General features: G+C 39.6%; 1 protein-coding gene across 3 annotated transcripts in view; it reads left to right on the top strand.

Annotated features, from left to right (window-relative positions):
• Positions 1-1,737: 1,737 nt before the first annotated feature.
• LOC119723554 overlaps positions 1,738-16,167 on the top strand; it is a 30,051-nt gene continuing 15,621 nt past the window's right edge. Inside the window, exons 1-8 of one of the 3 annotated variants that reach the window (XM_038194265.1) lie at positions 1,738-1,945; positions 7,769-7,975; positions 9,564-9,798; positions 11,913-12,117; positions 12,779-12,896; positions 13,075-13,174; positions 13,692-13,783; positions 15,660-15,759. In XM_038194265.1, coding sequence (XP_038050193.1) covers positions 9,685-9,798; positions 11,913-12,117; positions 12,779-12,896; positions 13,075-13,174; positions 13,692-13,783; positions 15,660-15,759 — 729 coding nt within the window. In that variant the 5' untranslated portion in view covers positions 1,738-1,945; positions 7,769-7,975; positions 9,564-9,684. Of the gene's footprint in view, positions 1,952-7,768; positions 7,976-9,563; positions 9,799-11,912; positions 12,118-12,778; positions 12,897-13,074; positions 13,175-13,691; positions 13,784-15,659; positions 15,760-16,167 lie in introns of all 3 variants that reach the window. The other 2 variants (XM_038194264.1, XM_038194266.1) reach the window with 2 other exon arrangements.

Raw genomic sequence — 16,167 nt, 5'->3', positions numbered from 1 at the left:
TCCTCCGAGTGGACCACATGCCCTTAACCTGTACGAAGACGCCAACCTGGAGCTCACGGACAGTACCAGCCGCAGAGCTTACCGATTAAGCTAAGGTACCGTTGGTATTTGACGACGGGAAATTAAACATCTTGTGCTTAAATGTACTTAGAGTTACGCAACAGTGAACACTATTATTATGCAGGCTTTTTTGTGCTATCGGGTGCGTTCAGGGGCGGATCCAGGATTTTTTGCGGGGGATGTCCGGGCACCTTAGATATTTAAATCCGATTATTGAGGACAGGCGGACCGTGTCATTATTATATTTGATTAAAAATTATTTATTTTTCGTGTGTGTCTGACCGGTGGGGGGGGGGGGGGGGGGGGTGTTTCGTCTCCCTCTGGATCCGCGCCTGACTTCTACTATTTGTATTTGGACAGCTACCGATTTTCAACTCCGTCACTACTATTTCAACATTATCACGTCTTTAGAAAATGAAACGATAATTTGTTTTTACGGATTTGTTTCCTCAAAAATAATGTGAACAGTACGTTCTCATCCTTAATTCTATAAACAACCAAAAACAAACATTTAAACGTAGATGAAAACAACATTAACCAGGACACCACATTACACTGGGGGGCCCTGTTCATGACGTCCATATTTTATGTTTCGTACAATAACGCTTCGCTCGTAACCCCGCCCTGCAAGCAGGGGCTAGGGCGCTGAGCCGGGAATTAAGGGCTGATGCCATTCACAGAATCTTGTGAAGGAAGTGGGGATGGCATTCTGGGTAACATATCATGACCTACATAGCCTTACTTTTTTGATGAACTAATTGGCCAAAAAATGACTTTTCTCAAAACGATGCAAACATTTCTTTAGAGGTAAGAGGAGTATTAATCAACCTTCAAACACCCAATATTTTGCAGATTTGGGCAAAAATCATGGATATTTAGAGAAAAAAATCCGCTAATTTTTAACCGATTTCACCCCAAATTTTCGCCCAAATTTCATTTTGAAAAGCACATCTTTCCAGCAAGTTTGAAGAAATTTGATTTTTTTGGGCCAAACTTGGAAAAAATGCAAGGGTTAAAAGACAAAATTATAGCTGCGGCTGTTTAAAGGGTTGAGGCAGTAAAATGGGTCCGAAGTAGCATACGCCGGCCAAATCACGATTTGCATGCCCTCAAATTCTTAAGTACTTGAGCATATTGTGGGCCATGCACTTGAGGGTTCGTAAACAGTGAGGATGGAAGCCGTGCACAGGAACGTGAGCTTGTATTTCTGTGCAATTCGCATGAAATTGGGGCTGTAAAAGCGCTCTATTTTGCATTTGGAGTGTAGGCGTCGTTTTTCAAAATGGCGATGGGTGATCATATTCGGATGGAAATTTCTCCCAACTTACAATCAGATTACCACCAAAAAATTGAGGAAAAATAGAAAGACGATTAAACTAAGCTTTAATTTTAATGGCTGAGAGATGGTCAAAATAACCCGGCCCTTTTAGGGTTAACAAACATATTTTGAGACACTTTTTTTAAAATTCTTTCTTTTCCATCTCTTTCATTTCTTGAAACCTTATTTCCATCGTCGGAAAAAAAATACAATTGAACTGCTTGAGCTTGCATATTCAATGGTCATTGAGGAACTTTACCCATTGAATTACCCTACATCTTTTCCCAGCTTTCGAGACAGAAAAGTTGACAATTACACACCAAACACATTGGTGGCGCTGTTCACGGTCTCCAATGACATCAAAAAAAATCACAACCCTCTGTTTCCTACCTATACCTCCATGCTCTACCGTACCGGTGGTAGTTGAGTCTCTTTAACGTTAGTTGAGGAAACCTTGTCTCAGTAATTTAGGAAAGTGTTTGTCCTACTCCCATTACCTTGAGAGTATTTGGAATAAGTAGAACAATCATCAGCAACAACAACACTTTGAAGTCATCGTGACAAGCTGTGAGTGTGAGTAGATTACAGCATTTGTTTTGCTCTGTTTGTACACTACACGGCCGGACGCCGCCTAGTTTTTTTTAGTTTGCCTGTGCATACTTGATGATTATCGTGCGCGTGCTTGACTTCACGGCATCCATTGAAAGGTCAATCGAACATGTCGGCGGGCACTTCTGTATTTCCATTAATATCACATTTCCATTAATATCACCCTGTTGACCGTGTCCATGTAGGCCAGGGTGTCGTGACCAAAAGTATTTTCCAACAAAATCTGAAATGTTTAAACTAATATTATAAACTGAATATAAGCGTGATCGATGGCCTATTGTAGTTCTTATTTTTTTTTTTTGGGGGGGGGGGAATTCATGACTGAATGTTCATCATTTTGGGGGATATTGATATGGTGAAAAAAGTGGTTTGTAAATTGTAGGGTTCTGTGTTCTTTCCACGTAATAACTCATCACAAATGTTGCATTGGATGGTTTTTAAAACCAAAACAATTGCATGAAGGGGAGCATTTTTTGGGGGGAGGGGGGTAGATGGTTGGGTGGATTGCAATTTCGTACAATTTAACATAAAACTTTAAGACCAAAGTGTTGGGCTATTACAATTACAATTAGGTGCTGTTCAACAAGTTCATTTTTTCTCCTAACAAATGTCCTATTACTATTTATAGGCCCTATTTGTTTTAGGCCTTATATAAAAAAATTAGTTTCTCACCTGGGCTTTTTTTTAATGAAGGAGGGGGGTAATTTTTAATTTTTTGTTTCCAATATGGCAGATTTTCCTAGATGGCGGATGTACCGGCATTCTTCCCTTTTCTCAACTTTTTTGCTGATAAATATACAATTTATGTCCAATGGAGCCATAGGCCTAACCCTTTCTACATCTAACACTACAATACTGACACTATATATATTTACAAAGTATATTACAAACATGTAAGAAATGAAAAAAAACAGGAGCCGGAAAGATTTCCATACGAAGTTCACTCAACACCCTATGTACAAACCCTATGAGATTGGACTGAAAAATTCTAAGTGTTTTCTAAGAAAATGTTTGTATTTTCTCACTGCTCAAATTGACTTTGATGACATGAAATTGCTATCTGGGGGCTTGTTAGTCAATACAGAGGAAAATTAGTGAACTTCTTATATGGAAATCTTTCCCAGGAGCCGGGCAGGCAGGGATGAGAAACTTGGCCTTATATTGCTACCTCGCCTGTTAGCTATAAAATCTATGCTGCATTTGTGCCACTTTTTAAACCAAAAAATTCAATTATTTTGCGTAGGCCTAAAGCCAAAAATATTTTGTACAAATTTGTCAGGAAACAATTTTACTTAGGCCAAGGAAAAAAAAACCCAAAACACCAAGTTTCTCGTCTGGACTCGAGGGAAGAGGAGGCCGTGTTGTTATTGTTTTTTTTTTCTTCAAGATGTTATGATTCAAATGAGCCATAACGCCTTAAAACAGATCCTAAACTTGCATACATGTAATGTACGCAAAGCTACAATTTTGCTGGAGGGACTTGTATACAAAAAAAAATGTATATTGCCAATGATTTAATTAAAATTTAAAAAAAAAAGGAGACAGCCGGGAAAAAAGGCAGTGGGTAAGTTGAGAAACGGGTTTATTTTTGTACTTGGCCTTTAACTGAAACTGCAAGATTTTTTTTTCATTCTATGTCTCATTCAAAGGTGAATAAACTTTTGTGTTAGCTAGAAAAATAGCAATCCACATTTTTGCAAAATATTTTTTGGGGTAGAAAGCATGGGGAGAATTACTTCTAGACTGGTGCAGCCTTAAATTCACTGGTCGGCCATATTAATTTGAAAGCGATTTAAAATCTCAATTTTTGGAACTTGCGAATAGAAATGAAAGCAGTGACGTAAAGTTAATTACAAATTAATATCAGTCTGCTCTGATGAATAATTTAAAATGATTAATTAATTATGCTATTCTCTAATGCATTTTTACAAAAATGGAAAGTGAGGTTTGGAACGCAAAGTCTGGCACAATCCTATTTGCGCATCATGTTTGTATACATGTTTTTGTCGTAACGACTATATTGCCCAGCATGGGGTGTTGATCTGATACACCGTGCCCTCTGGAGACGTGCGCACAATAGGGAACAAAAGATTGTATACGTCTGAGTGCTCTCCACAGGGCAATTTCTATAGATGAATAGGTCTCCACAAAATAGATTTCGTTTTCACGAAATAGATGGATTTTACTCAAAAACTAGGAATTTCCAAGGTGGGTTGATCTGTCGCAAATATTTTACAAAAGGGAAATTAAGTCCAAATTTCAGCCAAGGAAATTAATTCTGGTTAAAATAAGAGCATTTTGAAACTTCACTTTCACACTCGAAAACTTTACTACACGAGAACAAAGAAATGTCTCCACAGTGATACAAATTTCAGTATGCGTGTAAGAATATATGTTGCGGAATTTTTGAAATTAGCGCAATTTAACATGTTTAAGTCGCAAGACTGTGTCGCCTTATACATGTATGTAAACGCGCTCTTTTTTTTGTGCATATAAATACGCGCGACAGTATTGTGCGACAAAATTGCGTAGGTGTTTCAGGGAACACGATAAAAAATGTCTTCCCTGTGAACAAGGCCTATTGATAAAATTTGCTCTTTGCTTTGAAGTTTTATTCTTTACTCTATGATTGATGTTAATTGAATGCATAGCACTTTGGCTTATTGCATCTTAAGTTGAAAACAAATGAGAGTACACTTCTTGGCTGTACGCGGTAATTCAAGGGGACATATGCAGCATAGCACGATGGAGTTATAAATGGATTTTTGCAGGATGGAGTTAATGTGTAATATTAATAATGGAACATGCTGATGGTCGTAATGTATATTTTACATAATTCCTTTCCTTCGTTACCATTCATTACAAGTGTTTACTCGGGTGTACAAGTGACGCACAATGTAATTGATTGTTCATGCATCGTTGCCCAACCATAAAATCCCTGAAAAAAAAAGTTGTTTAAGCCAAAAAAAAAAAAAAGCTTTGTTTCCGGTAAGCCAAGTTTACCCGACTGACCCTAAAATTGTAGGTGTACGTAAGATCGGCAGTTGAATTTTTTGTTTCAATTTTGTAATTAATATAAAAAAAAAAAATTGTATGTTTTTTGGGAAGTAAAAAAATACCCCAAATACAAGCCTGATATATTTTTTTTAAAGTAGGCCCCTATGCAAGTACCGATGTAGCATGAATTTAGGTTTTATGAAATACGGACTCATTGGTGGTATTGCGCATGCTCATGCATAGATAATTAGGAGAGGGACCGGTCACGTGAGAAGGTTTAACCAATAAAAGAGTCCGATTTTCATATGAGTCCGATTTTCATACGACACCGGTATACATCTACTTGTCCAATTGACCCTCAAATTGGCATTGTGCTAAGTAGTTGCCAAGCCTACTGGTATACGTACAAGTTGAAGGCAGGTGGCACACAGAGATTTTTGTATGCACAGCCTTATAGCAAATACATCAACTTGGTTAAAATGCACCCCGAGTATAATTAATTTCCCGTATCTGGACCCAAGCCATTAGCAAAATTGGGCCATTAATCTGGAGAAGTCACAAAGACCATAATTTGTGTGGATAGTTACGGTAAAAGGCCATGCCACACAAGGCTAGGAAGTACCGTAATCATGGAATTTCAGAGAGAATGGGCCAAGTTGATCATGAATTTTTCATAAACTTTTAATAGTAGAATTGTTCTGTACGTCTGTGTCCATGGCCGTTCGTTTGGAGACTTTATTGACCATGCTCTTGCTTGCCAAACGAGTTTTTTTTTTTATAGATATCTGCCTGTTTAGAATAATGTTGGCATATCAGTTTCAGACTTAAATTATCGTGCTGGACTTTCGGCCTTGCATGTACATTGTACAATGTACATTTGCCAGGCTATCCCCAATTAAAACTAAAATGTCAACGGTTTGGTTCCCATGGCAATATTTCGTGAATCCTTGAGAGAGAATTGTGCTCAGACTTAAATTATCACTAAACTTTTGGCCTTGCATACATTTGCCAAGCTATCCTCAATTAAAACTAAACTCCCTCTGTTGAGCAAGGAACAATCTGTGCCGTTACGCAAACGGTCAACGGTTTGGTTACCATGGCAATATTCGGGGAATCCTTGAGAGAGAACTGCGCTCACCTGTTTACCGTACCCTTGCTCAGCGTGATTGCTGAAGTTGGACAGTTCGCAATCAAAGTGAGTCGGTGTGTGTTAATAATGCGGTCTCTTCCAGTACATTAGACAATATCATATTGCTTCTGTTGAAGCATGTACACGGAACCATGTACACAGAAGGGGGGGGGGGGGGGGGGGTGGTGGTGGTATCTGTTGCACAAGCATGACGGTATTGGTGGGGGGGGGGGGGGAAAGACCTTCACATCCAGCCCCAACTCCACCAGTGGCAGTGTCCGTTTCAGTACATAGTGTACATGTACACATATCACACATATTTCCTTCACCCAAAAATATGTATGTACCGGTACAGGTAATTCAAACTGGACAAAGATAATTTACTTCGTAGTTCAACCGTCCCCCCCCCCCCCCCCCAAAAAAAAAAAAAAAAAAATAGAAGGTAACACAGCCACTCTTGTTAAAATATAAATTTAGCAGGAACTTGATAACCACTTGGAATGGAGGACAAATCACAAATTGTTACCACACCGGTGTCATATGAAAATCGAACTCGTATGAAAATCAGATTCTTTTCCCCTTTTATTGGTTAAACCCTCTCACGTGACCGGTCCCTCTCCTAATTATAGATGCATGAGCATACATACCACTAATGAGTCCGTATTTCATAAAACCTAAATTTATGCTACGGCGGTACTACAAAAGTTAACAAATAACATACACTTTTAGTGTACACAAAACAAACTTAGTAATGCACCAAATGTCTGTTTAATAATAATACTATCGGAGTCTTTAAAGCGCACGTATCTACCAACTATAAGGTACTCAAGGCGCTGGAGATATGTCTATTATTAAAGAAAGGTAAATAAAGTTTATGAGAGATATGAGACCCATTATGTAGCACCTTATAAGGGTGTACTAAGGTGCTGTTTTTGCTGTTTTTGTACTCCCACAACTCTTATTGGGGCAGGACAATAATATTGTACATTTTGAATTGTACATTTTGAATAAAATATTTCTTGAATAAAACACTGTAGGCCCTAATTAATGTATCCCTAACAGTCCTGAATCCTCCAATTCTAATACAATTTTGCACACCCCCTAGGGAGTTGGGGTTGTAAAATACAATTTTTTTTACAATTTTCTTTTTTTGGCCACTCCATGCTCCTCTTTTAGGAAATTAGGTTGTACCGTGGTTGCACTTATTTAAATTTGTATTTGACGTTGATTCCATTAAGTGAAGTGCTGATGTACGAGTACATTTGCACTCTAGTACAAGTCCGAGCCCCAGCCAAACCACTTCCCTCACTTGCAAATTTGTCGTCCGATGATCCCAACAAAGTAACATTGCCACTTAAATTTATTGCAATGTGACCAACAATACAAAAATGGAAACCTTTTTTCCATAATTGATTTGGCCCGCAACCTTTGCCACTTAGATTTATTGCAATGTGACCAACAATACAAAATGGAAAGCTTTTCTCCATAATTTATTGGCCCGCAACCTTTTGTAGACCGTGCGCGCAAATAAATTTAACATTTGTGATGATCAATGCACAATAGTGAGGCCTAAACATATCAGACCGCCACTATGTTATTCCAGTTCCAGCTGTGCAATTATCGAAATGTCATTGGGCCTGTCTTTGTTATCACAGGGATAACGACAGTCACGGGAGAGAGAGTGCTCTTTTTGAAGCCAAACGGAACCCAATTAAGCAACTGCCATCCTTTGAAGAGTTTGCAAGTGGATAGTCCAACTGCGAACTGCAATACTGCATGTCACCTGCCAGAAAAAAAATTCCCCTCGGAAGATATGTTGAAAGGCTTTTATATTGAACGTCAGCCACCAGAAATGTTTTAAGGTAAGTTACCGGTACATGTACCGTAGCTGTTCATTCCCATTGAATTAAATTTGGTAAATTTGGGGCAGAATTTGAAGGAGAAAAAAGTCACTTGTTTTCCAACGATTGTCAGACAACCATCATTGAAAATTGATACAAAAATTCAAATTTTCTTGAAAATGACAGCACACAACGTGCCATGATTTCACAGGATGCTTGAGACTATTATTCACTTACAGTCAAGCAAGGTATTTCATAATAATTTGGTAGTTATTATTTTTTGATGTTTGCAACTGTTGTATGCATGTACCTTTAAATTCCAAGGTTGACAAGTTATAGCTGTTCATTCCCCGTGAATTATTAACTAATACGAAGGGCCCGCACAGTTGCCTGCTAAGAAATGCCGTTTGCTTGGATGATATGCGGAAAGGAGGATGTATTGCGTGTGCCTAAAGGCTGAAACTAGCCACCAGAAACAAATATAGGCTGGGAAGTTAGACGTTCGTGTCTGTTGAATGATTAACTACTACGAAGGGCCCTCGCGCTGATCAATTCACATGGGTGGCACGCGTGGCGCTTTTGATATGTACACAAGTATACAAAGCCAGCAGTCGATAGTCACACTGAGCAAGGTCTAACTCGGTTGTAGCAAGACTTAACGAGCCTTTGGAAAATTGTAATGTGCAGCAAAGCAGCATTTATTGCAAAAAGTCTTTTACATTTGTTGTACATGAACATCAGGGAGTTTTTTGAGGGGGCACATTTTTTTTTATGAAGGCATTGAAACGACACATCAGTGACAACATGAGAAAACATGAAATGGCAACAGACACTGATAATGTTGTGAAGATAGCTTTTATCAGCAGCATACATAGCATACATTATGGCAAGGTCTGCAAAGAGCTATTATTTGATTTGCTGTTAAAGTTAAATAAAGAATGAGTACCTTACATGTACATTTAAGTAAATAAAGTTAGATCACAAAAGTTTGAACGCAAGTTTCATAAGAAATTATATTTTACCTTCTTGAAGGCATTGTGTCCCCCTAAGAAAGGTTTTCAAAGGCAAAATAAATTAGTTGGAAAAAAACCTTCCAAGATAATGATGGCCGATTTAGGCAAATACAGTGAGTGACCCCACCCCCTTGATTTGCATTGCAAATTGCATTGCAGTTTTAACTTTGTGCTGCACAGAATTTCACAGATTACTATAAAAATGTACTTTTGCTATGCAAAGTAGGCTATGCAGAGCTGTTAATTTTTACCTAAAGCTCTCATTCAAAATAAAAACTGTTAAACAAACATTTGTAATTTGTAACCTGATTTGGGAGCATTACAACAACCATTTTTTTCGTAGCTATCAAGATTAAATCTGATAAAACAGAAACCCTGTGACCCAATTGATAAACCACCATAAGTATGTTGTCATCCTCAGAAGTTAAATACTAAAACTGATGAAACGATCGTAACCCGGGTTGAAGTGAAGATGATCGCCACGTCTACTTGCCTATCAACTGTGTCATTGAAACAGATTGTAGAATTGTTGGGATTTTATCGGCGATTGTTTACTGATCATAACAATACCTTGTATTGACTGCTTTTGTCAACAGCTTGACCGATGGAACAGTGCTTGTCCATCACTAGGTGAATGGGACCGGTCCATCACTACAGAGGTTTGTGCAGCTCGCTGTCATTAGCTGTTGGGAACTACAGGGCTCTGGAAGCTCCGAGATGGGGGACCGTCGGTATTTTGTCGGCCGTAGTCCAGATGATCAGTTGAGGGAGAAAGCCCGGGCCTTACAGCTTCTGAGGGAGACTAATCCGGAGTTCAGCCCCAGAAAACAGGTCTGTATACATGTAGACTTGCTATACGTGAACTGCATGAGGTCAAAACACATGTTCAGAGTCGAGTTGTGCCCAGCCAAATTATACCAAAGATTTGGATTAGGAACATAATAATAATATGTTACCCTGGATTGGACATTTGGGAGACATCCCCGTAGACTTGTGCACACAATTTTTCAAACTTCAATGTGCCCTAACCCAATATTCCCTTGTCCTTTTTCCACGAATTTCGGTATGTTTACTAATTACACCACTCGTAATTGCGACCATAAAATTGTGCCTCTAAAGGGGGGCTGTAACATTAGGGAGACATGAAAATGTCTCCCTAATGACCGATGTCTCCCATCGTTCGAAGAAATTACGATACCGTGTCTTCTTAATGGTACCATTACACGTATAATAAATTTGGGAAGCTAATCAGCCTAACTGGCAGCTGAGAAGCAGAATTGCGAATGCGAAGGATGTGGCTACAACGTGGTCGAGCCGTACTTAATACCAGTACTTCATGCGCAGGTTGTCAAAGAATCAACTGTTAAGACTCAATTTAGGACAATTTTCGTTAGAACAAGTTCATTTCTAATTTGGCGAAGCTGTGAGTGGGTGCACGCAAGCATTGAAACAAGCACACGTACGCGCGTGTGGCTTCGAATTTGAAACAAGCACACGCGCGTGTGGCTGCTATGATTCGTTGGATCACTGTGTGTGACATCGCGTAGCTGCAATCGGCTGAATTTAGAACGTGTCCCGTAAGTTGATTTCGGGCGCAGTTCAAAACGTGACCTTGCAACTTTTGAATTGAAATCAAGATCCTAGAAATTTGTTCACTGAGCTAACACTTGTTAAGCACCCGCCTTTAAATTTTAAACCCCTTGTTGCTTCAAACGGAAAAAAAATGCACAAATGACAAACAAAACCTTTAATTGAACCGCATACATCGTAGGGCAAAAGGCATTCCCTTTTCATTTTTTGTCCCCCCCCCCCCCTTGCTACTTATGATCTGACAGCTCATTACAACTTTGGAAGCTGCAGCCCCCCCCCCCCCCACCACCACAAGTGTCTCTTCCATAATGTAGGACTAGGTCATCAAACCTCAGTTTGCAGAATTCTCAATAACACACACTTGGTGTGTTTCTCCATGGACGCCGGTTGCCACTTCATCACACAGATCAATAAACAAGGGCAGCCGCTGATTGCTTGTTGGCCTAAATCACCCAGCACATCGATCTTAGGCAGGTTGCAGCCACCACAGCCGACAATATGTACAGCCGAGCTCTCAATCGATATCCCATTGTTGATGAGAACCCTCCACGGAAATCAGATAGTACGGCCTGATATTAAGACAACCCTTGTGCAGCAAATGCTTATTGTGTAGAGAGTCAACAACTGCGCTGCTATTTATAGTTTGATTTAGGGCATCAAAATAAACACATTTGTTGAACAGAGCTCTGTTTATTTTGAGCTGTTTAAAGCTATTTTTTGAAGACTCTGTGGGGAATTTTTCAAGGTATAAGCTCCTAGAATGCATTTTATGGAAGCTGAAACAGCTGTGTACAGAATGCACAGTGTGCTGTGGAGGTGTTTCGAAAAATGATGCCTTGGTGGAGACTAGGGTATAATACGGAACAAAAGATTGTAAGGGTCTCCACATGGCAATCTCTAAAGGTGAATATGTCTCCACCAGGATTTCACGAAATATTTGGATTTAACTCCAAAACTAGGAATTTCGAAGGTACATGTACATTTGATCATGTACAATATATACTCATCCGTTGCAAATTAAAATATTTTATGTAAAGGATATTTTGTCGGAATTCCAACTTTTTAGGTTATTGTTTTTATTTACGTCCATGACCAAAACAAATTCTTCAGAATAACAGAAATGTCTTCTTTTTTTGGCAGATGTACATATGTAATTTATAAATTGTTTAATTTATTACAAAATTTCATGCTCAATTATAAATGGTTGATTAAGATTTTAACAGAAAGATTTCCTTCCAATGTTTAGAAGATTGCAGGTTTAAATGTTTGTAAAGCAAGCCTTAATTTGGATGACCCTTTTGATCTGAAGTTGATTAAAACCTTCGGCTGTTTCTATTTTTACATGATCTATCTAGGGTTACAGCAGTCCTGCGTCCATCAAGCATAATGACATCCTCACCAAACCTTACTCCCCTGCAAGCCAGGGTCCTCCCCAGAGACTAACGTGGTCTCAGGAGAGACACCGACTGGCCAGGGAGAAACAGAAACTACAGGAAGAGCAAGAGAGAGTCATGCAGGCCAAGAAAAGATGGAGCATACCGTCACATTATAATGTGTTAGGTAAGGAAAGGAATGAATAGAAAAAACTAACAGACTGACAGACAGCTGGCCTAACCATGCTAACTGACAAACAAACAGACTGACCAAGGAGAAACAGAAACTACAGGAAGAGCAAGATAGAGTCATGCAGGCCAAGAAAAGATGGAGCATACCGTCACATTGTAATGTGTTAGGTAAGGAATAGTCGGGTCAAAGACTGACTGAATTTGGATATTTGCTTCCTAATGCATTTTTGCTCCCTAAAACCAGTTCCGTTTTTCCAGTCCGAACTCGGAAATTTGGGAAAAACATAAAACTTTTGGGCCAAGACTATGGTAGGTTAGGAAAGGCATGGGGAGAAATATGAACAGACAGAAAGACAGCTGGCCTTTCTGACAAACTGACAGACAGAATGGTCAAGAAGTAAGTCGGTATAGGCCAAGTCGTAGACAATATAGGTATGCTGGTAGAAAAAAAAAAATATACGTGTACCGTACATATTTGTTTTACAGACACAGTTACATGTACACGTAGTGTGAAGTTGTTGTGTTGTGTAGAAAAATGTTAACTAGATGTGGACAAAAACGCAAGAAAACGAAATTTTTTCAACAATTTTTTTTATTGATACCGAAGTGTAATTTTGAAACCAGCAGACTTTCTGTCGTTTTTGTTGTTCCTCCAGATCCTATAGAGAAGCGACCCCACAGTAACGAGGAACGTTGGAAGTCGGACATTGCCGACCTCATCCTGAAAACACAGGAGCAGATACCACAGATGATAGTCAACCTGCAGAAGATGAAGTAAGCCTAGGATACAAGGAATCGTGAATGATAGACCATCAGCTTGTTTTCAAGCCTCCAGTACAGTACTCCCACGAGGATGGTTTTTTTGGAGGTATATTCTACCAGGTACAATTCGGGTGTGGTTTGCAAGATTCAATGTCACCAACTCTTATGTTGTTTGTTATCTTACTTGAAGGGAGGAGCTTGACAAGGACAAGAAGGCAGTGGAAAATCACGACTTTCTCCTGGCAGCACCCAAATCTTACAAACCCTGGCAGATGGCTGATTATTACCTGGTAAGATGGAGTTTTTGGAATCACATGTCCATGAGAGTCAGTGGTTGTCATGAAAGTTTGCTCTTGTGGCCGCTACCGTTGCCATTTTAACAGGCTTTCTCCCTAGTTTTCCCAGTTTTTTTTACCTTCCTCCTATTTTTCCTATTTTTTTCTTCAAATTCCCAATTTTTCCTACTTGTTTTGTCTCTCAATTCTGAAAAAAATGAAAGCGCATCGAATACTTTTCGTAAAAATGTAAATCACACAATGAAGAGCTTGGGCGCAGGAGTACTGCAACTGTACTTCCAACAGCTTAGTTGAGGATGGAGCACATGTGTGGTGAGTACAGAACATGCAAAATGAGGCTTATGATGCTGCGGACATGGGCGAGTATCAACGAAAACTACTCCTGAAAGCCCGCAAAAGTCCTACTTTTGTCCTGATTTTGTCCTCCACAAGGTCCTACTTTTTTCTTCTTTTTTTTTGGATCCTCCTACTTTTTCACCTGGGTCTGCATTTTTTTGTACCACTTCAACAGGTGAGGGATGTGTTGTTGGATCTTGTCGATGATGCGGTGGAGATAAGCGAGAGCAAACCCAAGCCCCAGCCCTTCCAAGACAAACTCCAAGAGTATCCTCTGATGAGTCGAAAAAAATGTGTCTAGATTACTTGGCCGTGGCCAAAGCCGCTAGCCCCAGTAACAGTTATAATAATATTAATTAATATACAATTATTGCCTTTGTTCATCAGGCCATGAGACCATCTTTTCTGCATCAGCTCGAGATCTGTGCAGTCAGGTCTCTAACTTCACAGGTACCCATTTATACTCCTGTGTGGAGAGAGGCAATTGTAGTAAAGTGTCTTGCCCAAGAACACAAGCACCATGTTCCCTCCCAGGATATATACCGTGTACTGTAATACAGATTTCAGCCTCGGGGCTTGTTCATTCTGGGCGGATTTGTGATGATGTCACGTCAAGATTTTTTGCACTGTGAATTCATAAGGGTTGAACTCGGGCAAGGTTTCTAGCCTAAATTGTACAATAGAAGCTGCCAGAAAGGGGCTCATGGTGGATATAAGTTCAGTACATAATACCATGCATGCACATATCACCACTGAATTATTAAACAGCATGTGGGCTCTTTGTGCGAACAAGACGGGACACTTTTTGAGGATTTCATTCACCAGCCCCGTGGGCGGGACACACTGGGTACGTGTGCGTCCTGGTTCTTACGCGTATGGGGCGAAGTCTGCATGATTAATTTTATTCTAAATGTGCACAAAGGCATAGCGTCATCGTGTGAACGCCAGGCGTTATCGGCAAAGCTTTCAATGTCCTTCCGGTAGTCTCTCCAACTCTTCCTTTATTACCATTGAGGAGCCCACACGCAGATTTATTTATATCCTGCGGGCTTATCTAACACAATTTACATCTGGTGCTCATTTTCCGGTCGGAAACACTTCTGCCCCTGACCTTTAGAAAATCAAGGTTTAGCAGTTAGCACTAATCAATCCTATTCACCAGAAATGAAAACGGATCAATAAAGAGGCTTTTCTCGCTCTGACCACTGCCTGCAATAGCTCACACAAATATAGAGTCAAAGAACGCCAGGCACATTATTGTGTTTATGGCCTGATAAAGAGTTAACTAATTTAATGTTTTTATGCATGTACAAATCGACACTGTGTGCTCCATGTGTGTGTTTATTTGAGAACTAGGTCAATTAGACTACGGACAAGGTGAACCGTAAAGATGGTTTCGCAAACTATAGTTTTAGAGGCTCACATTCGTGAATCTACAGTTGTAGCCTAATATGAACATAATAGCAGAAATAATGCTCGGAAATTATGCTGAGCAAAAATCAGCTGGGAAATGATCACCAGCAATACTCATAGCATGACATTTTGACTAGTAACCTTTTAGCTCATCAAGCCTTTTCTTTGCAATTTTAATTGGAAAACTTAAAAAAAAACCAAAACAACAATAAGCCCTGCATGAAGTGCTTCCCATGTCACACGAGCGAGTTTGCGTTCATTAGCTAGGCCCTGAAAATGTACCAAACCGCAAATGGAACCACAATGTCATCCGAAAAATTGTTGTTTGGCAAAATGGTGGCACCCATATGTCAGTCGTATAAGTGTCACTGCTTTGAAATCCTCATAAATTAATTGCGACTGGAATTGAATTTTTCCAGTATATGAACTTACTTGGGATGTTGAAAACAGAAAGTTACAGCTCAGACAGAACTTAATTTATAGTTTGTGTCTGCCGGTTTTTTTGGAAACAAATATTTTCGGCTTTGTTTTCGCCCACTTGTTGGAACCTGGCAAACGTTGGCAAATGATATAACATTGTTCACGTAAGTGGAACACACAAGTTATTCTCTAGGTATGGGCTATCCTTGTGTCTTCAGTCGTTTAACTTCTTTCATCCTCTCAAGGTGACTAATTAGTGTTGCAATATAATTTGGCATTTGTTTTCCTGAGCCGATATTTTGTTATCCAGTCAAGTTGTCTCAGCAGCTATGCGAGAAGTGGATGCGGTTCGGCAGCAACAGTGTCAGGAGAGGGCGGTACAACTGCTCGCAGAGGAACTTATTTTGGAGGTACAGCCAAAACTTAGTGCATTTTTTTTTCGAACCATTTTCTTCAAAATTCAAAACATCTTTTCAAAAAAATTGGTCTTAATTTTTTTTATTGGAATTTTACCCGTTAGGATAAAATTCAATAAGCCAGTTTTGTATTTGTCTAGGTCAAAGGTCATTTTGGATAAAAATTAATCGCTGACGTGATGTTACACATTGTTACACAATGTCTTGTGAACGCATGTTCTGCTTAACACGCAAGCGTCGTGCGCCCGTCTCCCAGCACGATCATGCGCCTTCGATGAGCGTTCGATCAGCCCGTATGACCCTTGACCCATACCGTTGTGCACATACACAGTTGAAACACCGAACTAGCTTATTATTGTGGCATTGAATTTAAATGAAACAAATTGAATAGAAGTACCTTTG

This window comes from Patiria miniata, unplaced genomic scaffold, assembly GCF_015706575.1.
Source record: "Patiria miniata isolate m_02_andy unplaced genomic scaffold, ASM1570657v1 HiC_scaffold_17, whole genome shotgun sequence".
NCBI lineage: Eukaryota > Metazoa > Echinodermata > Asteroidea > Valvatida > Asterinidae > Patiria > Patiria miniata.
This window is presented reverse-complemented; position numbering and strand designations above follow the sequence as displayed.